General features: G+C 46.6%; 1 protein-coding gene across 1 annotated transcript in view; it reads left to right on the top strand.

Moving 5' to 3' along the window:
- Positions 1 to 2,871: 2,871 nt before the first annotated feature.
- Positions 2,872 to 26,458, top strand: part of EHD2 (EH domain containing 2) — a 49,211-nt gene continuing 25,624 nt past the window's right edge. The window contains exons 1-2 of the mRNA XM_088477073.1: positions 2,872 to 3,636; positions 6,936 to 7,033. Of these exons, the coding sequence (XP_088333199.1) occupies positions 3,233 to 3,636; positions 6,936 to 7,033 (502 nt within the window). The 5' untranslated portion in view covers positions 2,872 to 3,232. The remainder of the gene's footprint in view (positions 3,637 to 6,935; positions 7,034 to 26,458) is intronic.

Below are 26,458 nucleotides of genomic sequence, written 5' to 3'. Positions count from 1 at the left end.
CACAGAACAAGTATGTGTCATTGGATATACCAACAGCTGGAGATATATCTGAACCAGAGACTACCAGCGTGGACTTCTAACTACAGACAAGAACTTATGCAAGGTCATGGAAAGCCACCAAGGAGATACTATGAGGAATTCACAATTATATCATTCTGGGAACCTCTAAATATCCAAGTGGCAAAAGTCAAGAAATGACTGAAGTGGAAGTCAGTGATAGACAAAGAGATGGAGTCACTTAACGACAACAACCAGTGGTGGATTTTACCTAGGGGCTGCACCCCCCCCCTTCCCCCAGTAAAATCTGCCCCATACAGGGACTGCCTAGCAATGGCAGTGACTTCCCATTAGAAGCTCTATCTGCTAATCACAACCAAATAGGCAGTCCCAGGGGGAGGTGTTATAATGCTTGGGACTGCCAATAACTGAAGTTGAAAATGCCATAGGGCACTTGATGTACGCAAGTATTGGAACTTGCCCTGATAATACACATTCAGTGAGCAAAGTAAGTCAGTTTGCCACAAAACCTGGGAGGCAACTTAAAGTTATAGTTATAGCTTACCAGGTCTGGAGGCTCTATACTGGAGTTGTTCTGTGATGCTGATTGGGAAGCAGATTAGGATGACTGTCATTCTTATACTGAAAACATGTTTCTACTGGCAGGTGCAGCTTTGAGCTGGGTAAGTAGGAAACAAGCCACCGTGGCCTTGTCAACCGCAGAGGCAGAGTGTATGGCATTAACTGAGGCAGCCAAGGAAGCCCTGTATTTCAAAGGGACTTTGGGGTACATTTACTAAATATTTGTGTCGATTTGTGGTCAAAAGCGCAGCTGAGATCCCATTAGCATTCATCTCTGAATTAGGCCCTAAGTGGCTACCAATCTCTGGGTGGAAACTGAAGGTCTCGGTCTCACGCCTCTTGGACTGCTTTGCAATGACAGTGAAGATGCCTGCCTTGTCTGCCACACACATGTGAAGTGCATCATTGCTGGGGCTGCCCCATATGGGCTGGGGACTGTCCCCGGTAACTCCAGATATCTGAGGCACCCATGCCACCATCCTCCGCTTGTGCCACCAATTCCCTCTTCTCCTCCATGCCACCAATAAAAAATAAAATGGTAAAATAAAATAAACAAATTACCGACCAATAGGCAGCACAAGCTGGAAGATGCAGGGGCAAACGCAGGATTTCTACATTCACACACACATTATATAATATATATATATATATATTATATATATATATATACACACACACATACATATGTCACACATGCCTTACACACACACACCTATTGTATGTCACTCATACATTACACACACACACCTACTGTATGTCACATACACTACACACACACACCTACTGTATGTCACACATACACTACACACACACTTACCTGGCAGCAGCTGCGGGTTGTAGATCTGATAAGGATGGGACCTGGCAGGCTGGCACCATGTCATTAGGCCTCTCCCCCTATTAGCGCACACTTGCACCAGCACTATACCTAGAGCAGAGGTTCCCAAACGTGGGCCTCAAGACTCCCCAACAGTTCAGGTTCTAGAAATATCCATGGTTGAGCACAGGAGACTTAATAAGTGCCTCAGTCAATTGGATTTAAACACCTGTGCCAGGCTCGCCTACCCTCCCGATTTGGTCGGGAGCCTCCTGAATATCGGGTGCCGCTCCCGACCCCCCAGAAAGGCAGGCAAGCCTCCCGGCTGCCGCTTGCCCCCCCCGACTACTACAAGAAACCCCACAGCAGGGGGCCCGGTGACGCAATTCGCGCTGAATCGTGTCATCGTGGCTCCGCCCCCTGCTTCACAATGCCAATATTTTTGGCCATTGTGAAGAGGGGCGGAGCCACTATGACGCGATCGCGTGGCTCCGCCCTCAAGACCGCGTCATTACCCGGCTACAGACAGTCAGCTCCCTCCCGGTAGGAGGGAGCTGAATGTCAGCAAGTATGACCTGTGCTCAACCATGGGTATCTCTATAACCTAAACTGTTGGGGAGCCTTGAGGACCTCGTTTGGGAACCTCTGACCTACAGCAAAAGATGTCTTAGAGTCTGCTGTCTGCACATGCGCAAATTACCATAGCCCGCAGTTGTGTCTACACGCCCTCACTACATTTAGCCTATGTGCGATAGGCCCCTTGCTGCCCAGTACACCCATTCTGCCACAAGCTGAGTTGCGACTGATACAAGTATGAATCTGAATCACCCATAGATGCCTGTGCTCCAGTACGACACAAGCGCAGTTCGATACATCGCAAGATCTGTCCGTAAAACAGACTCAGGTGTAGCTCTGTATCAGCCCCATGTGTCCATGTATAAAAGTGCAACCGGCCAAACGCCCACAAAGTGGTGTATGATGTTACATATGAACAGTATGGAGCATTTCATCCACCCACTAACACAAAGTAATGTGGTCATCTGCAAAATGAATGTTGTGCTCTTCAACTTTTTACAGGAGGCTTTGGGTGTTTTCAGTCCATCCTCTCATTTACACTTATTCCTAGATGCGAAACAGCATTTTCCTGGTCTTTACAAAAACAAACAAACATCAAATGGATGATTGACTTAAGAAAACTCTTCCTGTGATTTGCATTAATTGAGATGTTGCCCTATGTGCACCTTTCCACCACTAGGTGGCACAAGATGTGCATTTTACGCAGCATGAAAGTTACAGCAGTACTGTACATTCCTTTGGTGGGGTGGGCACCCTGGGTCTGGGATAGAGAGAACACACCTCCCTCCGAATAGATGTATTCTCCCTTGTTTAATGCAGCTGTTTTCCACTGAGTGTTTCTTTTTGGCTTAACAGTAAAAGTTGGAAACTTGGAGTAGTAAGTGCACCCCCCCCCCCTTAAGTTGACCTATTAACCCTTTGTATAGAAATGCTAAGGTGGTCCTAAATTCCCCACCCTCCTATTCCCTCCTGCCTCCTCCGCACACACCCTGTTCCTGCCTGCCCTTTTTTTCCAGTGCTTCGGTTATGTTTTGGGACAGACATTGGGCTTTGATTCAGACTGAACCCAGTAGACAAGAGGAAAAGCACAGAGCTGGTAACAGGGGGTCCAGGCAGAAGAGAAATCATAAAGGAAGAAGAGGCTCATTATAATCTCACTATAATATCACATAAGGCTGCAGGGTGGGGTTAGCTCAGAACACTTTGTGATCAAAAAAAGTCCAGTTGTCCCTGTTCTGTTGTCTGTGCACCCTAACTGCAAAAATGTTCAGCTGGATGAAGAAGAACGAGAAGAACAAGAAGACCCCAGAGGTGATCCACACTGTGACCGAGGGTCTGAAAGACCTCTATAAGAAGAAGCTGAAGCCGGTGGAAGATTACTATAAATTCCATGACTTCCATTCTCCAGCACTGGAGGATGCCGACTTTAACAACAAGCCGATGGTGCTGGTGATGGGGCAGTACTCCACCGGGAAGACCACCTTTATTAAGTATCTCCTAGAGCAGGACATCCCAGGCAGTCGCATTGGACCTGAGCCCACCACCGACTCATTTATTGCGGTTATGCATGGGGAGACCGAGGGGGTCATCCCGGGGAACGCGCTCATGGTAGACCCCAATAAGCCCTTCCGCAAGCTCAACCCTTTTGGGAACACTTTTCTGAACAGGTGAGTGAATCGGGTGCAACAACCTAAAACAGGTGAGTGCAGGACTGGGCAAACACTAGTGCCAATTGGAGACACATAACCTACACAGGCAGAAGGGTGCAGGGGGCACCTACCTAAGAATGTCATTATGGGGCAGCAGGAACACCTGTCCTGATATGGACTATAGTCATTCCACGTCAGCGAATTTTATTGAAGCTACTTGAATAGATGTATTCAGTATAGTGTGATGGCTGCTACCTGCAGGGGTGTTTGCGGCAAGGACACTTATTTACCCACTTGCCAACCACCCACTATATATATATATATATATATATATATATATATATATATATATATATATACATATATATATATACATATAATGTTCTGCCATTAACGGTTGTCTCTATATAACTACATCATGCTGATTAATTAGCACAATACTTCATTACAGTGCCACAAACCCCTGTAAAGGAAAACAAAAGTAATATTATAAATTTGCTTGGGCAAAGTAACATATATATATATAGATATATATATATATATATATATATATTATTCCCAGCAACACTGACACAGCGGAAAAAATGGGTTTGGTCAGGAGGGGAATGTTTTCTAATTGTGGAAGGATTTAAGCAGATTAATACGGTTCAGTAAACTTATCCCTATAGGGTAAGTGTGGGCAAGTGGGTGTGAATACATACAGAACGGATGCCCTTATAAATATCAGACATAGAGTAGTAGAAGTACCAACCAATCAGCTCCTGTCATTTTTCAAACAGACTGTAAAGTGACAGGAGCTGATTGGTTGGTACTTTATCTCTCTGCACTTTACCGCTCTCCAAGGCTTAGTACATTTCCCCCATAAATTGAAAGTGTCTTGAGAAATACATTGTGGGGGGGGTGCATTAAATCGTCTGAAGAGTGGAGAAGTGGGCAAGTAGAGACGTTCCCATAGCAACCAATTAGCTTCCATTAGGCTGCACCGCACCTATACATCGGCGGGTGAAAGCAGCCGTCAACATGAGCAGCCTGCACTTGCACCAGCCCTGTCCCTGGTGCAGATCTCGGCGTACGCACAACACGCACAACACACACTTCTGCTACGTGCGAACGTCCAATTACAGTGCAGTTGCGGCTGAGATGCGTACATCTCCCGTAGCTCAAACTTGACTTTGCACGTGGCGGAATACATAGCCCATGGGCATGATTTAGAATTGCACATAAGTAACGGAGACTTACATCTCTGAGATGCGTCATATTTCGCGTTACACAGAAGTGGAAATATTTCAGCCACGAGGCGTAGAGTTTGGAATTTATGGTGACGATTACTCTGCATGAACTCATACGCTAGCAGGCTGCACATGTCTTAAAATGCACGTCAACATACATTGTGAACATACAAGTGTGAAGATCCATCTTTTCTTATTCGCAAATATGCCGTCTTTACGTACAACCCTAAATCAGGCCGTATGAATAGAGCTGGGGTGACCGTAGTAAATTCATTCTGCCGTGGCGTGAGGATGCGGTAGGACTGGGAACACTAAGGGCCTGATGCAAAGATGGAAGTCAGTCAGGTGAATGTTGCTCCATAGAATCGTGCACTGAGACAATGCGTATAGGGGGAGATGTATCAAGCCTTGGAGAGAGATAAAGTGGAGAGACCAACCAACCAGCTCCTGTTATTTTCAAACACAGCCTGTAACATGACAGGAGCTGATTGGTTGGTACTTTATCTCTCTCCAAGGCTTAATATATTTTCCCCATAATCTCCCATATGCAGAACTGTACGCAACTCATTTGCGGCGATCATAGGCATATTACTGCTTACCTTCAGCTATGAATAGACCGCGCTTGCACTGACACGCCCATATTGATCTTTGCCTATGTAAGAACGCCCCATTACCACTTGGTTCTGCCTCTTTTCTCATCAATGTAGATGTGGTTGACATGAGCACGACACTGCGTCACCCTTGGTGGCACGCTGTCAGATCTGGAACACACGCAGTGCAAAATCACACACAAAAAACGCTCCGAAAAACAGGCGCACATTTAACTCTGCTCTAGTTCTACTGACAAGACTCGCACAAAATCGCGTCCAAATGCGGAACAGACTGAATATTCTACAGAACAGTTTTTAAAATGTTGCTGCAATCATCTAATTTGAAAATATTTAATAACAATAAGTGGATATTAGCCAATAACGCTATGGTTTGGCAGATGTGCTGTGATATGACAGCACAAGACTGGAATGTAGAAGAGGCAGATGGTATGTAGGAGACCTGACGGAGATGGCTCAGATATATACAGGGTCACTAGGGTCAGGCACATGAACTACACATACTGCACCTTACAATTACATATGGGATAATGTCCCCCCTTCCTGTACAGTATAGGTATATTATTTATAAGTCACCTGAGGAGCTCCGTGACCATATAAAAGGGATGGATTTCCGTAGTGACTTTTATTAACAGTAATAATGTGCAGTAGGGAAAGTAAAGTAGCATATATCATTACTTATAATACACACACACACATATATATATATATTTATTTATATATATATATATAAATAAATATATGTGTCCAAATCCCGGCACTCCACAGGTACAATGTGCAACTTCACCGGGTGCCCTCCACAATAAATGCCTGCGAGCAGTAACCTCCGTTGTATATAAATCCCAATGGCGGCATTGGGATTTTTATATATATATATATATATATATATATTATAAAACAACTTTGAAAGAGCCCCTCCACCCACCCCATCCCCCTGCTCCTGTCCACACACCTCTGGACATTTCCTAGTATGACAGGATCCAGGGTATTATTAGTATGTCACTGTTTATGTTTGGTGGGAATGGTTTCCTTAGACACGTAGGTACTCAGAGTGGTTTATAAACATGAGTTCTAGATGTGCCCAGCATCCTCTCTGCTAACCGGGAAATGTTGATAAGATCATCGTCCTCTATTTTTGCTTATTTAACATACCACGGCCAATAGCAACCCGACACCAGTGTAGCAAAGACTAATAAAAGCTAATAGCTGATTGGTTGTAGCATGTTCTCCTTTTATTTAATAATCCCCTTAGTAACAAGTGAACAAACTTGCTGTAACTGATAACAATCGATTATAGGCTAGCTTTCATGGTCTACTCTGCTAGAAAAATGGAAGCTATAATCTGATTGGTAGCCTCTGAGTTACTGCATGTCATTAAATAATCTTCCCAACAATAATAATAAGCCAGTCCTGCCTTTCCCATCAACCCACCCTTCCATTCTACACACACTTGTTTAACCTCCACGCTCTACTCCGACAGGTTCATGTGTGCCCAGCTGCCCAACAAAGTCCTGGAGAGCATCAGCCTGATAGACACTCCTGGCATCCTGTCTGGGGCCAAGCAGAGAGTGAGCCGAGGTGAGTGTTCTGCACAGTCTTGGATGAGTGAATCAATCTCACTCTATTTTTATACATCATTACCTGATCTGCCCCTTTGTCTGATCATTCTTGATATTTACACCTCACAGTAAAGCTGAGAACACGCTATACGATGTAACACACATTGTAACCGTCGTCCAAATTTCACTAGATCCTAGAACCGACAATATGGACCGTATACACTGTGCAATCTCCCCGATGACAGCACGCTATATCATGTCAGGATAATGCATCCAATTAATCTTTTCTCCTGTACACACTATGCAATCGCCGTTTAGATTAATGGCAGGTGAGTCGATGTCTCCAGAGGAAAGATTGGACCAATATACCTTATGGTCGTACGGTTGTGTGTACACACTACACAATGTGCACCACATCATTCATTGCATTGTCCCATCTGACGTGCAGTGCAGCAGGTGGGACGATGCGATGAACGATGGCAGTGAAGGACAGATTGGCTGTACTCACTATACAATGCATACAATATGTTGTCCATATCTGTGTCGTTACGATATATTGGACGATAAGTCGTATAATGTGTACCCAGCTTAAGTTTACTGTGCAGAAACCATCTATCTGTTCCAGTTGTGTTGAGTCAGACAAATTAGCTTACACAATGCATCAAAACAGGATTTTGTAATTTTAGCAGGTAAGGACTTTTCCCGATTACCTTGTAGGATAAGCAGATTATCAGGTGGGCTCCTACAATATCCTGGCAGGTAATCAGGTGAGCTTCTAGCCTAATAATCAGATAAGATCCTAGCCTGGTAGGTAATCAAGAGAGCATATAGCCTGGCAGGTAATTAATACCCCTTTTCCACCAAAATTCCGGGTCTGACCCGGAGTTGGAACAGGGTTCCCGAGTTGGCTCCACTCACACCGCAGTCGGGTCTGCATAGACCCGGCTTTTCCGGCGTGAAAGTGGACGCTTGGAGATGACGTCACTGAAGCCGGACACACATCGATTGTGGTAATTCTGCAATCTGCAATCGATTGAAAAAGGGAAACATTTTTATACACAATCGATTGCAAATTGCACGATTGCTGCAATCAATCTCTGATGTATGGGGGCCTTAATAGATAAACAGATAAGGTCCTAGCCTGGCAGGTAATCAGGAGAGTTTTTAGCCTGGCAGGTAATAAAGTGTGTGCTTAACCCATACTTGCAGACTTTCTGGCTGCCACCTCTGAGAGGGGGCACCCAGGTCAGAACAGCATGGGGCGTGGCAGCGGTAATTGTGGGCAGTGTAGGTAATTGGGTGTGCTCCTAGCCTGGCAGGTAACCAGGTAAACTCATAGTTTGGTAGGTAATCAGGTGAGCTGCAATCCTGGAAGTTAATTAAATAAGGTGCAAGCCTGGCACGTAATCGGGTGAGTTCATAGCCTGAAAATTAATCCGATAATGTACTAGCTTGCCAAGTAAAGAGATGAGAAACTATCCTGGCAGATAATCAGGTAAGATCCTAGTCTGGCAGTTAATCAGGTGTTCTCTTACACTGTCAGGTGATCAAATAAGGTACCAGCCTGACAGATACATAGATATGGTACTAGACTGTTAAGTAATTGGGTGAGTACCTAGATTTGAAGGTTATCAGGTATGCTGCTAGCCTGGCAAGTAATCAGGTGAGTTCCTAGTCTGACAGATAATCAGGTGTTCTCTCGATCCTAGCAGATAATTAAGTATGGCCTTAGCCTAGCAGGTAGTCAAGTTAGCTTCTAACCTGAAAGGCAAATAGGTGAGATGCCCAGCATAGCTTTTAATAAGGGGGTTTTCTAGCTTGGCAGGTAATGATGGTTTTCCTAGCCTGGCAAGTAATTCATTAAGTCCTATTTTGGTAGGCAATTGATCAAGTGAAGGACTAGCTTAGGAAGTAATATGTGAAGTCCAGGATAATACAACTACAGTACTTTCTAGCTCTAATCAATATTCACACAAAACCTCTCCTTATTGATACTGAGAATAGCCCAATCTATTAGCATGTATTATGAGATTGTGTTCTAGATGGCAGCACAAGGAATGGGCTCAGATGGGAGCAGGAGAAAATCCATGTCTAGATAAAGGTACATTACCAAGCAGATGCAGGACTGGCAAAGCCAGAGTTCAGGCAGTAATTCCTACAAGCAGGGTAGAAATGCAAGAATGGCTGGCAGAAAACTACTAAAATAATTGTAGCAGGGCAAGTGACTTCTGTCAGGACAGAAGCTAAAACCAGCAATACACCAAGGACCAGACAGTGCTTAACTATTCAGGGAGCCAATCAGAACCACAGAACGGAGACAGATGGACCCCTTCCAATTCATTACACTGCAGCTCGGTAGCTGTACAGGGATACGCTGGTATTCTAAGCGCCAGCATCCCGACCGCTGGCATCCTGAAGGTAACTAGAGGGGTTGGGTGTAGGGTTAGGGGTTAGGCACTAGGATGAGGGTTAGTCACTAGGGGGAGGGTTAGGTTTAGGGTGCGGGGAAGGGGAGGTTAGGTTTAGGCACTAGGGGGGAGGTTAGGTTCAGGCACTGGAGAGAGAGGGTTAGGGTAGGGAGAGGGGGATGATTAGGATACCTACCGACAAGTGTAGACAGGCCTCTTACAATTAATTAATGACACTGCAGTTGAGTAGCTGCACATACAGAGATCCTGTAGGCCCCTATAGCTACAGGTACAAAAAAAGCATCCTGGCTGTAATAACGGCCAGGACCAACAGGCAGTGCAGCCGCAGAGAGTCCCAGTTGCCTAGCAACAGTCAGGGCCATCAGCCATTGCGGCTCGTGTGACATGGTGTCCCGGTCGCTTAGCAACAACCGGGACCTTTGAGCCGCTGCGGCGGCAACATATATAGGTTATTATGGCTATTCCATATGAATGAGTGGAAACTAATAGTAGTAAAAGAAATGAAAAACGTACCTACTTTTTATACATCATCTGCAGGAGAAGGTATGAAAAGTGGCCATATCTGAGGCAATGTATGATCCCGCAATGGGCCATTTAAGTAATTTTGAAACCTCACCGCCCACCCCACAAGAGGTCTGTCCAAAATTTGGGAGTCTCCGGATCATTCCGGCAAGTAGTGAATGAATTTAACAGGGAAATGTTTCAGAAAATTGTTACTGTATACATACTGTAGGCTTACCATACCCAGGGGCGTAGCAAGGGTGGATCGGGTGGTATAAAAGGGGCATTTGGATGAGTCTGGTAGCAAAGAGGGGACCTGTAGAAAGGTGTGATGGCCTACTGGGAGCAGGTGGCAGTGTTTTGTGGCATAAAGATGGCATATCAAGCGGTCTCATGACATAAAAGGGGCATGTGGACAGGTGTGATGACAAACAAAGGGCATGTGGAGAGGTGTCATGGAAAAAATGGGACCCGTGTATGATTTTGGTGGCTACACGCTACACCTCTGACCATACTATCCCTTTAAACCGGGACACAGTGTTCATAGAGATGGGAAGTGGTGGCCTGTGGGGTTTAAGTGAGCTAGGCCTCGGACGGCCGCTGAAAAGATGTCTAAAGAAAGGCGGGCCTATATTCATGGGGGGCCTGGAGCTGCAGCTCCACCTGAACCCATTGTTAATTCGCCTCTGCCCATCGCATCTCCTGACTCACAGCCAGTTAGTTATTACACTGGTTCCCAGAGCACATCTCCTGGAAGTGCCTTTAAGCAGGAGATCTAGCGATTGGGTTGATGTGTAACATCTGACTTCTGAAGGTCTTGCATGCTGCGATATCCCTGGTACCTTCAAGTGGGGCTTGTCCTTTTAAGGACATTTTATTGGAGCTAATAAACTTTCTATTTGCTTCCATGACGCCTGCATCTGCTTGTATCCTGTGACTACCAGATAAGCACCAAAGCATTATACAGTTTCTGGCTGTCCACAATTGAGGTCAGTGCCTCTAAAACTTGCCCTCTGTTTGCTACCACAGCAGACTGGAACTCAGTAAGCGGCCCCCACATAACCAGAAGTAAGCGGTACCGTCTGCCAATGTAGATACCTAGGAGGTGGCAGCAGCAATATAAAGAAGATTTGTTTTAGGTCGGCAATTTATTAACGTCTCTGCATTTATATGTCAGTGATTGGTTAGCGTGCATTTTGTATCTCACACACACTGTTGTATCTTTTATACATTTATTTGTTTATATTCTATATTCATGATGTAACTATGGCACACTGAATGCTTATACTGTATATCAATATGAAAACTTCTAATAAAATAATTTGGATATAAAAAAAAACATTGGCCTGACTCAGAGGGGGGCGCTCATGCAGCCGGAACTGCGTCTTTTTCCCCAGCGCGACTGCATCTTTATGCCAATGCCATAGCCGATGGAATTTGTACATAGGTGCCCACCGGCCGCAGCGCTAGTCCGCTGCTTTGTATAGTATTTAAGATGTTCCATCATTGTCCGCGCCATCAGACATTGCACCAGCCTTACGGTGGCGCAGAATGTCTGTCTGAACATGGCCGCCAAAATCAGTGCAGCTGCGGCGGTAACCATGGGGACGCAGATTGCACTGCATTCAGGCAGATTTGTGCAGAGAGATCTGGGGCGCCCACAGTTGCGTCTATTGGGTGTCGCCCGTCTATGACTTGATTCAAATGCCCATACAAAGCCCTTCTCTGGTGTACATCTGTGCCCCTGAATGTGCAAGGACTGAGACGCTCAGCGTCAGCGCCCGTACACACTGTAATACCGATTGGTGCGTCCTTAGAAGCCACCATCAGTCACATCACCAAAACTTGCACCAGCCCTATGGTAGGTGCAGTTTCTCGTAAAGCGTATGGCTTCTTATGGGGGCAGCCGAGCGCCTGGGTACACAACCACTTTCACCGACACGCCGGCGATACTCCCATAACATGCCCATAAGAAGGAGGACCATCTCCGTGCATGAGCTAAGACACCTCCCTGTTACAGCCACTGGCTTCAGCATGCCCAAAAAACGGGGGCCAACAGCCTCCAATTTTCTGCAATGCTCCCTGTCACCTCAGGGGCAAACGCAGGATTTTTAAGGGGGGGGTTTCCATATTTTATTTTATATATATATTATATATATATATATATATAATATACCCCAGATGTGTCAGCCCCAGCCCCAAATAGCCAGTCCAAGCTAGCCCCTGCACCACTCAGCCTCTGTTCCAAACAGATAGCCACCCCAGCCAACCAGCTCCTGCCCCACACAGCCAGCCTCTGTTCCAGACAGCGAGCCTGCCGGCCCCTGCCCCAACCCCACACTTACCTGGTGCTTGTAGCTCCTCAGCTCAGTCAAAATCCGCGGTTCTGAGTCCTCCTCTGCTCTCAGTGGGGCAGCGTGACGTCATGCACGCCAGCTGCCGGGTCTCACTCTCTCTCCACTGCAGCATAGCGGGCGCAGGGGTCGGCGGCAGCAGTGCTGGCCGAGCGGGCCTCCCTCTCTGTCCGGGCCTTGAGCTTAGTCCCTGATGGCGGCCCTAGTGATCGCTGCGCGCCACCCGGCCACTGTTGATTCAGCCATCAGCGCTTCCGCATCAGGTGGTATGAAAGCCACCTGACACAGAAGCGCTGACAGCAGCTGAACAGGCAGCGGCTGGGCTGTTCCAAGGGTGGCCGGATGATTGTGTAGAGACGGAAACAAGGCTGTCTCTGTCTCTGAAAATAAAAAAAATTAGTTGGTCAGGGGGGGTTTCTGGGTACTCAGAAACCCCCCCTGCGTGCGCTAGTGCACCTCCCCTAAATGCCTGCAGCCTTGTCATTCAGGCTGTGGCTAACAGGGCACTGTGACTGGAGCCGCAGCAACATCGACGACACATGTGCACTGTGGCTCCGGCACATGTGTAATCCTGAAAAACATGGGTCAGTAGCGATCAAATCAGGATTGCACCCAGGACTGAATCAGCCGCACAATCGGGTTGCATGCGAGGTGCGACTTAGAGGCATGCGCAAGAGCAAACAATCATTTCACTACATCCAACATTGGCATTCATCTTTGAATCAGGCCCATAGCATAAATGCCAACATTCTGGCTGCCCCTTCCGGGAGGGGGCAGCCTGATTGGCAAAATGGGGGGGCATGGCCGGAGTTTATGGGCGGAACTGAGGCGTGACCACGTAATTTTTTTTGCAGCAGGGGGAGGGGCTAAAATTATGCGATTCGGCGTGAATCACGTCATCGGCCCCCTGCTGCGAGGGATTCTCATACAATTGCGGGGGGGGGACAGGAGGTGTCGGCGGCTACCGGGAGGCTTGTCTGCCTTTCCGGGGGGGCGGGAGTGGCACCCGATTTTTGGGAGGCTCCCGCCCAAATCGGGAGGGTAGGCAAGTATGGCCCATAATGTTGGGAAAGCCAGTGTTCTAGCTTCATTCTTAATTCCAGTGTAAAAACAAAACTGCTTAGTATATTCTCTGCATGCAAAAGCAGCCAGTATCTTCTCTCCATGCAAAAGCAATATTTTGCACCCCTTGCATTGCAGCATGGTTTGTTCCAGGAGCAAATTGCTCGTTGTTTTCTCATTTGTTTGATTTGCTCCTATTGTAGCTTTGAAACAGGCCCTATATGTATACTACAATATACAATGACAAGGGAGCAGGAAGTGTGCCCCATTTTCAGATGGTGATTATTCTGTCTTGCATTCTACATTACTTGTTGGAATCAATTAAGTGATGTTATTTGGGTAGCTCTTGACGCAAGCATAGGTGACTTCTAGTGAGCAATGTCCACTGAGCTGGGTCAGACACAGTGCAGCTCAGGATGTCCCATCCTGTGTTCTTGGAGAAGGGAAGGGCAAAGGGCAGCAGGAATTTGCACCCATTAACCGATCTAAACATAATCTGCTATTGTTTATGGAAATATCCCCTCTAGTTAGGAGTGGCTATAGCCCTGGCTCTGTGCCTCCTGGCTCCCGTGTGTAAACATCAAGTAATAGAAGCCAGCAGCACTCTCCATGCCCTCGGGGGAAAGGTACATTACATTAGAAAAAAAGTGCAGGCGTGTCTCGACTGTTTCGGCGGCATGTCACAGCCTGCATCTGCGATCCCGTGCGCAGGAAACAGGGCTCCGGCATCGCGGTTACGGCCTCCATTCTGAGTGACCATAGACTAGCTCAAGGAGTCGATGTTTGCATGAACTGCGTCCGATGATGTGTATGTGTGCGCAGTTGCGGACATCTGCAATGGTTCAGGTGGGTGTCTCAGTACTATTCCCGGCCGCTGCTGCTTTAACATACCTTAGCAATCCGGCAGCTATGAAAATCGCAGCTGCGGCAGCATTAGTGTACAACTCTGAATCAGGCGAGGGTTACTGACAATGATAATTTATATCAAGTTTGAGAGGTGCGTCCTGGCACTGATATCTAATGTGTGGGGGAGCAGCCTGGCACTGATACATTACATTGTATGTCAGCAGGGCAGTCATGTGATCAGGCCGTCAGGCATTGATATACGATAGAATTTATGATAGAGGCAGTCAGGCATTGATGTACAATAGAATATGATAGAGGCAGTCAGGCATTGATATAGTATAGAATTTATGATAGAGGCAGTCAGGCATTGATATAGTATAGAATTTATGATAGAGGCAGTCAGGCATTGATGTACGATAGAATTTATGATAGAGGCAGTCAGGCATTGATATACAATAGAATATGATAGAGGCAGTCAGCAATTGATATACAATAGAATTTATGATAGAGGCAGTCAGGCATTGATAGACAATAGAATTTATGATAGAGGCAGTCAGGCATTGATAGACAATAGAATTTATGATAGAGGCAGTCAGGCATTGATGTACAATAAAATATGATAGAGGCAGTCAGGCATTGATATAGTATAGAATTTATGATAGAGGCAGTCAGGCATTGATGTACAATAGAATTTATGATAGAGGCAGTCAGCAATTGATGTAGGATATAATTTATGATAGAGGCTGTCAGGCATTGATATGCAATAGAATTTATGATAGGGGCAGTCAGGCATTTATATACAATAGAATTTATGATAGGGGCAGTCAGGCATTGACATACGATAGAATTTATGATAGAGGCAGTCAGGCATTGATATATTATAGAATTTATGATAGAGGCAGTCAGGCATTGATAGACAATAGAATTTATGATAGAGGCAGTCAGGCATTGATATATGATAGAATTTATGATAGAGGTAGTCAGGCATTGATAGACAATAGAATTTATGATAGAGGCAGTCAGGCATTGATATATGATAGAATTTATGATAGAGGCAGTCAGGCATTGATATATGATAGAATTTATGATAGAGGCAGTCAGGCATTGATATATGATAGAATTTATGATAGAGGCAGTCAGGCATTGATAGACAATAGAATTTATGATAGAGGCTGTCAGGCATTGATATATGATAGAATTTATGATAGAGGCAGTCAGGCATTGATATATGATAGAATTTATGATAGAGGCAGTCAGGCATTGATATACGGTATGTAGTCAGGAAGCCGGCGGTTGAAATGCCACCCACCGGCTTCCCAACTGTCAAATCCCGGCATGGAATTAATAATAGGCGTCAAAATCTCGACGCTTATCATTATCCACGCGCTGAAATGCCAACTCCCGGCATACCGAGAACAAAGGTAAGCAGGGTGCGGACAGCCGCGAGGAGAGGGTTAGGTTAGGGGCTCCCGGGGGGACTGAGGGTTAGGCAACCCCCCCGGGAGGGTTAGGGCCAGGCTAGGGGAAGGGGGGGTTAGGAGTAGGGTGCGGAGAGGGGGGGATAGGTTTAGGCACTTACGGGGGGGTTGGAGTTAGGCACCCCTAAAGGAGGGTTAGGGGGGGAGAGGGTTAGAGATAGTGATAAAATGTATCTGTCGTGATTTGCTGTTGCCGGTCTTCCGGCGTCGGAATATGAACCGCCAGACTTATTCAGGCATTGTTTATTAACTTTTATTTACATAACAATATAATACCATACCTCCCAATATACTTGATCTGGCAGTCAGGACCTTATGGACGCCTATTTGGCTGGTTGTGGCCTCGCAGTATGGGAGTGCATCCTCATGGCACGGGGGATTCCGCGCATCACGCCACAGTTCCTGTTTCTTGTGACTCTGGGGGCGTGTCCAGCACTCCCTGAGTTGCTGGGCTGCCCACAGGCTCACCCCCGCGCTGGTCAGGTGCCGCGTGCATGCACAAAGCATCTATTCATCCGCAGCTTTGCAGTACAGAGCAGCCATGAGACAGTGCCCCCCCCTTTCCCCAATCCCTTCCATCCTCGGGACACTGCAACTCGTGGACCGGACAGCGCCAGCGGGTTAAATCCCTAAAAGGGGGACTGTGCTGCCAAAATCGGGACGGCTGGGGGATATGTAATACTCTGTAGCAAGACTGGGTTTTAACATGGCAGACAAAGCGGGTAAGAGGGTCCTGCTCTCAAGCTCACAATGTGTAGGAAAATAAGAATTTGGGCCCTCATTCAGAGCCGTACGCTCTGAGCAGACCGCACGCTCTGAATGAGGGCCGGGCTCCATTTTCATGGAGCGTCCTCCTGGACGCTCGTATAGCTGTGGGTCACCACCCACAGGCTATACGAGCGTGCATTGTGATGGCCGCGATGGTCGAGACCATCGCGACCATCGAAATTGCGAGCCGGAGCCTGCGGTTGAGGTTTTCAACCGCAAGCTCCGGAGTGATTTTGGCTCTATCAGAGCCAAAATCACTCCCACTGACATCACTAGTGATGTCAGTGGGCCGGCTTTTGACGGGAGGCGTTCCCGTGGGAACACCCCCGTCAGGGAGGCACGCCCCCGGCACGCCCACCAAAGGGGGCGTGCTGTCAATCAACATTGACAGCACGCCCCCTTTGATCGGACACAACGAGCGAAGGACTTTCCTTCGCTCGTCGCGTCTGGCGCATGCGCACGACGGAGCTCCCTCCGTCGTGCGCATGCTCAGTCCATAACATCGACCCACTTGCGAGCGGACAGCCGCTCGCGAGTGGGTCTGAATCAGGCCCTTGATTCATAGGGATGTATATTTGTGCAGTTTTGTTAATGGATTTATATGTTAGTAATTGATGTATGATGAAGGGGAGAGGGACAGTGTGTTACACCATCTCATGTGTATTGGAAGAAATTTGGCAAAGATGTAATATATTATATATATGAGAAAGTCTTTGGCATGCTGCAGTATGTGTTATAGGGACATTCTGGCTCTGATACATTATATCATGTGTACATGGGGTGTGGTATAACATGTCGACAATCAGAATGTCAATTGTCCTCTTTTAGCCTTACCCCAGGGCCGGATCAAGGTCTGCGGGGGGCCCTGGGCAACAGACTTGTGGGGGCAGCTATCAAGTAAATTTATATGAACACACACAACAAGTAGCAAGCAAAAGGGGATAGAACCTGCAATCTTTTATAAACAGTGTTCAAAATATTGTATGTAAGTTGCAATCAGTAAAGATAATAGATAACACTGTAACAATACTATTATACCTCGGGAACTTCTCCCAATCAGACTCTCCACCTCTCTACAAATCTTCAAACGGGGTCTCAAGACCCACTACTTCATCAAAGCCTTCTAGCTCTCATCCTAACCTGCTGCTTACATGCTTCTTCCTCACTGTCTACCCTACTACCCTATCTGTGTCACCCCTGTCTGTCTTCCCCCCCCCCCTATAGAATGTAAGCTCTCACGAGCAGGGCCCTCTTCCCTTATGTGCTTTTCCTTCCCTCACTCATACGATCATCTACTCAAAACTCTCCACAAGGGCACTTAACACTTAGTAGCTGACGCCCTACTGCTTTTTTGAGTGTTATGATCACTGCAGCAATGTTTATGAACCATGTTATTATTCTGTATTGTCTTGTACTGTAAGTCGCTGTTTTACGAGTTTGCTCATTTGTTTATGTACTTTGTGAGGCGCTGCAGAACCCGTGTGGCGCTATATAAATAAAGGATAATAATACATTTAATGCAGATATGGTATAAATAATTCTATTAATCCATACAATGGATACAATATATGAAGTCTCTCAGAGCTAGCTCAAAATGCCCGCGGATGATGCGGGGGACTTGCTTCCTCTTGCGGGGGTGTCGGGAGTTGCACTCGATTTTCGTGAGGCCCCCGACAGTCCCGGGAGTGTAGGCAAGTATGCACTGATACAGTATACCATGTGAGAGGGGCTGTCTGACACTGATACAGTATACAACATGTGAGAGGGGCAGTCTGACACTGATACAGTATACCATGTGAGAGGGTCAGTCTGACACTGATACAGTATACCATGTGAGAGGGGCAGTCTGACACTGATACAGTATACAACATGTGAGAGGGGCAGTCTGACACTGATACAGTATACCATGTGAGAGGGGCAGTCTGACACTGATACAGTATACAACATGTGAGAGGGGCAGCCTAACACTGATACAGTATACCACATGTGAGAGGGACAGTCTGACACTGATACAGTATACCACATGTGAGAGGGGCAGTCTGACACTGATACAGTATACAACATGTGAGAGGGGCAGCCTAACACTGATACAGTATACAACATGTGAGAGGGGCAGCATGACACTGATACAGTATACCACATGTGAGAGGGGCAGCCTGACACTGATACAGTATACCACATGTGAGAGGGACAGTCTGACACTGATAAAATATACAACATGTGAGAGGGGCAGCCTGACACTGATACATTATACCACATGTGAGAAGGGCAGCCTAACACTGAAACAGTGTACAACATGCGAGAGGGACAGTCTGACACTGATACAGTATACAACATGCGAGAGGGACAGTCTGACACTGATACAGTATACAACATGTGAGAGGGACAGTCTGACACTGATACAGTATACAACATGTGAGAGGGACAGTCTGACACTGATACAGTATACAACATGTGAGAGGGACAGTCTGACTCTGATACAGTATACAACATGTGAGAGGGGCAGCCTGACACTGATACAGTATACCACATGTGAGAGGGACAGTGTGACACTGATACAGTATACCACATGTGAGAGGGACAGTCTGACACTGATACAGTATACCACATGTGAGAGGGGCAGCCTGACACTGATACAGTATACCACATGTGAGAGGGACAGTCTGACACTGATACAGTATACCACATGTGAGACGGGCAGTCTGACACTGATACAGTATACATCATGTGAGAGGGACAGTGTGACACTGATACAGTATACCACATGTGAGAGGGACAGTCTGACACTGATACAGTATACAACATGTGAGAGGGACAGTCTGACACTGATACAGTATACAACATGTGAGAGGGACAGTCTGACACTGATACAGTATACAACATGTGAGAGGGACAGTCTGACACTGATACAGTATGCCATGTGAGAGGGGACAGTCTGACACTGATACAGTATACAACATGTGAGAGGGACAGTCTGACACTGATACAGTATACAACATGTGAGAGGGACAGTCTGACACTGATACAGTATACACCATGTGAGAGGGGCAGCCTGACACTGAAACAGTATACAACATGTGAGAGGGGCAGCCTAACACTGAAACAGTATACCACATGTGAGAGGGGCAGCCTAACACTGATACGGTATGCCATGTGAGAGGGGCAGCCTAACACTGATACATTATACCACATGTGAGACGGGCAGTCTGACACTGATACAGTATACAACATGTGAGAGGGACAGTCTGACACTGATACAGTATACAACATGTGAGACGGGCAGTCTGACACTGATACAGTATACAACATGTGAGAGGGGCAGCCTAACACTGAAACAGTATACAACATATGAGAGGGGCAGTCTGACACTGATACAGTATACAACATGTGAGAGGGGCAGTCTGACACTGATACGGTATGCCATGTGAGAGGGGCAGCCTAACACTGATACAGTATACAACATGTGAGAGGGACAGCGTGACACTGATACAGTATACAACATGTGAGAGGGGCAGCCTAACACTGATACAGTATACAACATGTGAGAAGGGCAGCCTAACACTGAAACAGTGTACAACATGTGAGAGGGACAGTCTGACATTGATACAGTATACAACATGTGAGAGGGACAGTCTGACACTGATACAGTAAACAACATGTGAGAGGGACAGTCTGACACTGATACAGTATGCAACATGTGAGAGGGACAGTCTGACACTGATACAGTATGCAACATGTGAGAGGGACAGTCTGACACTGATACAGTATACAACATGTGAGAGGGACAGTCTGACACTGATACAGTATACAACATGTGAGAGGGACAGTCTGACTCTGATACAGTATACAACATGTGAGAGGGGCAGCCTGACACTGATACAGTATACCACATGTGAGAGGGACAGTGTGACACTGATACAGTATACCACATGTGAGAGGGACAGTCTGACACTGATACAGTATACCACATGTGAGAGGGGCAGCCTGACACTGATACAGTATACCACATGTGAGAGGGACAGTCTGACACTGATACAGTATACCACATGTGAGACGGGCAGTCTGACACTGATACAGTATACATCATGTGAGAGGGACAGTCTGACACTGATACAGTATACAACATGTGAGAGGGACAGTCTGACACTGATACAGTATACAACATGTGAGAGGGACAGTCTGACACTGATACAGTATACACCATGTGAGAGGGGCAGCCTGACACTGAAACAGTATACCACATGTGAGAGGGGCAGCCTAACACTGAAACAGTATACCACATGTGAGAGGGGCAGCCTAACACTGATACGGTATGCCATGTGAGAGGGGCAGCCTAACACTGATACATTATACCACATGTGAGACGGGCAGTCTGACACTGATACAGTATACAACATGTGAGAGGGACAGTCTGACACTGATACAGTATACAACATGTGAGACGGGCAGTCTGACACTGATACAGTATACAACATGTGAGAGGGGCAGCCTAACACTGAAACAGTATACAACATATGAGAGGGGCAGTCTGACACTGATACAGTATACAACATGTGAGAGGGACAGTCTGACACTGAAACAGTATACAACATGTGAGAGGGACAGTCTGACACTGATACAGTATACAACATGTGAGAGGGACAGTCTGACACTGATACAGTATACAACATGTGAGAGGGACAGTCTGACACTGATACAGTATACACCATGTGAGAGGGGCAGCCTGACACTGAAACAGTATACAACATGTGAGAGGGGCAGCCTGACACTGAAACAGTATACCACATGTGAGACGGGCAGTCTGACACTGATACAGTATGCAACATGTGAGAGGGGCAGCCTGACACTGATACAGTATACCACATGTGAGAGGGGCAGCCTAACACTGATACAGTATACCACATTCGAGAGGGGCAGTCTGACACTGATACAGTATACCACATGTGAGACGGGCAGTCTGACACTGATACAGTATACAACATGTGAGAGGGGCAGCCTAACACTGAAACAGTATACAACATATGAGAGGGGCAGTCTGACACTGATACAGTATACAACATGTGAGAGGGGCAGTCTGACACTGATCCGGTATGCCATGTGAGAGGGGCAGCCTAACACTGATACATTATACCACATGTGAGACGGGCAGTCTGACACTGATACAGTATACCACATGTGAGAGGGGCAGCCTAACACTGATACAGTATACCACATGTGAGAGGGGCAGCCTAACACTGATACAGTATACAACATTCGAGAGGGGCAGTCTGACACTGATACAGTATACCACATGTGAGACGGGCAGTCTGACACTGATACAGTATACAACATGTGAGAGGGACAGTCTGACACTGATACAGTATACAACATGTGAGAGGGACAGTGTGACACTGATACAGTATACAACATGTGAGAGGGACAGTCTGACACTGATACGGTATGCCATGTGAGAGGGGCAGCCTAACACTGATACGGTATACCACATGTGAGAGGGACAGTCTGACACTGATACAGTATACAACATGTGAGAGGGACAGTGTGACACTGATACAGTATACAACATGTGAGAGGGACAGTCTGACACTGATACAGTATACAACATGTGAGAGGGACAGTCTGACACTGATACAGTATACAACATGTGAGAGGGACAGTGTGACACTGATACAGTATACAACATGTGAGAGGGACAGTCTGACACTGATACAGTATACAACATGTGAGAGGGACAGTGTGACACTGATACAGTATACAACATGTGAGAGGGACAGTCTGACACTGATACAGTATACAACATGTGAGAGGGGCAGCCTAACACTGATACAGTATACAACTTGTGAGAGGGGCAGCCTGGCACTCATACAGTATAGCTCATGTGATAGGGGCATCATGGCACTGATACGGTATATATCATATGAGAGGGGCAGCCTGCCATTGATACAGTATACCACATATGAGAGGGGAAGCTTGACACTGATACATACAGTATATCACATGTGAGAGGGGCAGTCTGGCATTGATGCAGTATATTACAAGTCAGAGGGACAGTCTGGTTTTGATACATTATATTACATGTGTGAAGGGCCATCTGACACTGATACAGTATATCATGTAAGGGCAGCCTGGTACTGTTAGGCTCTGTACAGTAATAAATGAAAGGGAGGACAGTCTGGCTCTGTACTGTAATACATGTAATGGAGGGCAGTTTGGCATGTCTCTGTACATTAATTTAATACATGTAAGGGAGGCCGGCCTGGCCGTGTTAGGCTTTGTACAGTAATGCATCTAAGGAAGGGCAGCCTGGCACTGTTGGGCTCTCTACAGCAATATATGTAAGAGAAGGCAGTCTAGCAATGTTAGGCTCTGTACAGTAATACATGTAATGGAGGGCAGTCTAGCAGCGTTAGGCTCTGTACAGTAATACATGTAAGGGATGGCAGTGTGGCACTGTTAGGCTCTGTACAGTAGTACATGTAAGGGAGGATAGTCTGGCTCTGTTACACTCTGTACAGTAATACATGTAAGGGAGGGCAGTCTGGCACTGTTAGGCTCTGTACAGTAATACATGTAAGGGAGGGCAGTCTGGCACTGTTAGGCTCTGTACAGTAATACATGTAAGGGAGGGCAGTCTATGTTAGGCTCTGTACAGTAATATACAGTATGTCATAATGTCAGTGAGAGGAGCCTGGCACTGTTAGGCTCTGTACAGTAATACATGTAAGGGAGGGCAGTCTGGCACTGTTAGGCTCTGTACAGTAATACATGTAAGGCAGGGCAGTCTATGTTAGGCTCTGTACAGTAATACATGTAAGGGAGGGCAGTCTATGTTAGGCTCTGTACAGTAATACATGTAAGGGAGGGCAGTCTATGTTAGGCTCTGTACAGTAATATACAGTATGTCATAATGTCAGTGAGGACAGCCTGGCACTGTTTGGCTCTGTACAGTAATACATGTAAGGGAAAGCTACTAAAATGTTTCTAATTTCTTTCCATTTTTCCAGACCTCAGTTGCTATGTTTTGCATCACTGTGCTAAACATGAATTAAGGCTCTGTTTCATGTCCACTGTTGGGTAATAACCATATAGCTGCTGCGTGTTAACACTTTATACGCTGAGCCATAATGTTGTCAATATTTTGGAGGGATGATGACAAAAATGTTTGAAGAGAAGCCCAGCCAGGATCCTGTACCCATACTATGTATCCCTCTCCTGTCAGCAAGGGTATCCCTCCCCTCCCCTCCCCTGCACTCTGTATTGGATTGTTGCTTAGGAGCAGCACAAACAGGGGTGTTCCCCGAGAGGGGGAGAGCCAGCAGAGAGCAGTAGCACCATTGCTCCATGTCTTTATTAGCTACAGTACATGCAGGCTGATTAATAATACTCTCATACGATGGTCTGCTGATCTGCCCTGGCAAGTCCACGCCACCAAGCCTTGTATACTGCACGGCGTGATGAACTCACAACATGGGCACTATTTGGGAACCACTGAATGTGAATAGTTCTTCTTGTGCAAAGCCATAAGGGAGGAGATACAGGGCCTGATTCAGAGCCGCTCGTTAGCGGCTGCTCGTTCGCTCCGAGCGATGTTCGCACAACTGCGCATGCGTACAGATTGTTATACGCATGCGCGAACCAGTCTGTGCGGCGGAAATTATTTGTTCGCTAGCTAGCGAGTGCCTGCTATTTTGAGTGACAGAATGAGGCGTATGTGGGTGGTAACAGGGGAAGGTGCTTGAAAACGGGGAGTGGAGATCAGAACGCAGGCGTGCTTAAAGGTCAAAGCGGGTGTTTTAAGGGTGTGCATAATTAAAATAGCAGCGTCATCAACCACGTCAGTTGGGTGTCTTTTAGCCAAAACTGCTCGCAAGATTGCGGTAGGAAAAACCAACCACAAGACTAGCGAGCAGTTCATACGCTGTTCGATGTACTCGATTAATCTAATAAATAGCGGACATGACGTATGATGCGAGCGGCCAGGGGGCGTTTTTATCAAATAAACGAGCGTATGTTTTGCTCGCTCGTTCAGACATCGAGGCGGCAGCAGACCGCAAGGAGCGTACGGTTCATTTGAATAGCCACCCCCTTTTACTGAACGAGCGAGCGCTAATTGGCTCTGAATCAGGCCCACATTCTCCTATAGCTTTTCTCTCTTTTTTTTATAATTGTCTCGAGTTAAAGGGCTGGAAGCAGCGCTGCACACAAATTGGTGGCAGATGTTCCCGCTTTGCGGGAATGAATACATATATTTACCCATGCACAGAGAGGTGCACACATCTTTGCTGCCCACCAGTCCCTATCCTTACACCTAGTTTGCTACTCGTTATTCTGATCAGTGCAGACTTGCTCTAGCCCTATGGCTGCCATTCATTCATGTCATCCATGCTGCGGCTTTTGAGGCACTGCGAGCGGACAGATCAGCATGTTTTCATCGCAAGTCAGAAGGTTAATTATCTGGGGTCGGACGTCCCCCATCATAATTTGCATAATTAATATGTCCCTATGTACTTACGCTTTACCATGTTGGTGTGGTTTGTGAACAGCTTTGAGCTGTAGACTTGCTAACCCTCAATTTATATGAGTACAAAAATTGTCCAAACCCTTAACCATGCAGAACAGACAGGTATTAACGGAGAATGCTCCATTCACTCCAGTTTGATCATTCAGCTGAATAGAGCAGCAATGTCCACAAAAAGTGACAGCAACACAAATACGTCTGGCTGCAATATAAGCGAGTATGGGGTAATTGGAACCCAGGGGTTAAATTATGTTACAAGTGCTAAAAAACCATCGAATACAGTAAGGGGCATTTATAAGGGTGTAATCAGCAATGTTTTCCATCATTCACTTTCCACAGGTCCCATCTGATTTAAGGGATTTCTATGGATGATTATGGGTTAACAACAGGAAAGACCTGTACTATTGTTGTATGCCCCATTAGTAGCGATGGCATAGTGCCATATTTTTACTGCCCAGGTGGAAATCCTATCTTGTCCCTCTGGGTCTAATCTGCCAGGATTTCATCAGCTGCCGCAGACGTCATCATTTGTATTGGCTCATGCACCAACCCGATGCTATGTGCAAGAGATCCATCAGAAGCAGGCTTCCCTTCCCCCTACTCAGAGATGGGCGCTAATGCGACCGCAACTGCGTCTCCGTATGCAACGCAGTTGCAAAAATATGCTTATATTAGCCAAGATCACCTGAGCATAAAGATGCCCACTACTGCCTTCTCACCAGCGTACAACTACGAGTACCTACTTAAACATCGGTACCATCGAAGTACATCGGCGCCCATTTTACCCTTGTGGCAGGTCTGACCTGACACAGGCCAGGGAGCTCTTCTGCCACGCAGAGCTGCGTATGCAATTGTAGTGGCTAATTTATGCACGCCCACGTAACGGCGTGCAAATGGCCAGGCACGCCTGCGTTTCGCTAACCACCCCCTGTCTCCATTCCCAAACGGTCACTTCCTGTCAATCAATCTGCAATGGGCTTCTGTGGTCTGCGTAAATGCACAGCAGACGCACTGCTGCCTTCGCGCACACGCATTGCGATGCATACGCATGCGCAATGGCAAATAATCGCTCGATCTGGGCGGTTTCATGCACTTTCATTGTTGACGCCTAATTTCACTGTAAGACAGATCCGTCCCAGTTATGGCTCTGAATAGGGTGCATAAATGCTTAAATTAGTACCTGCGCATGCGCTGTATGCCGAGATTCGCCGTTTGTGTCCGTTCACAGAGATCCCCCCGACTGAGAATGGGCCCATTAGTCTAATGCATTTGGTGTAACCTAAGTTTCTCACCCTGTGGGGTGCCAATGTGTCAGTGCCAGAGGCCACGTACTGTACACTTATAATAGGATGTGTTTCTGCTTGGCACTTAGATGTACAGCATCCTATGCCTCAGCCGCTTTCTGCAAGTCTCCCCTGGGCCTTGCTCCCTCCCATATCTAAATCTCCAAAAAAGGCTCTTGGTCTGAGTTTTCTGGAAAGTTTGAGTCCT

The sequence above is a fragment of the Taudactylus pleione genome, unplaced genomic scaffold (genome assembly GCF_031769625.1).
Source record: "Taudactylus pleione unplaced genomic scaffold, aTauple2 ptg000199l, whole genome shotgun sequence".
Lineage (NCBI taxonomy): Eukaryota > Metazoa > Chordata > Amphibia > Anura > Myobatrachidae > Taudactylus > Taudactylus pleione.
The sequence above is the reverse complement of the archived record's forward strand: the minus strand, read 5'-3'. Positions and strand labels throughout refer to the sequence as shown.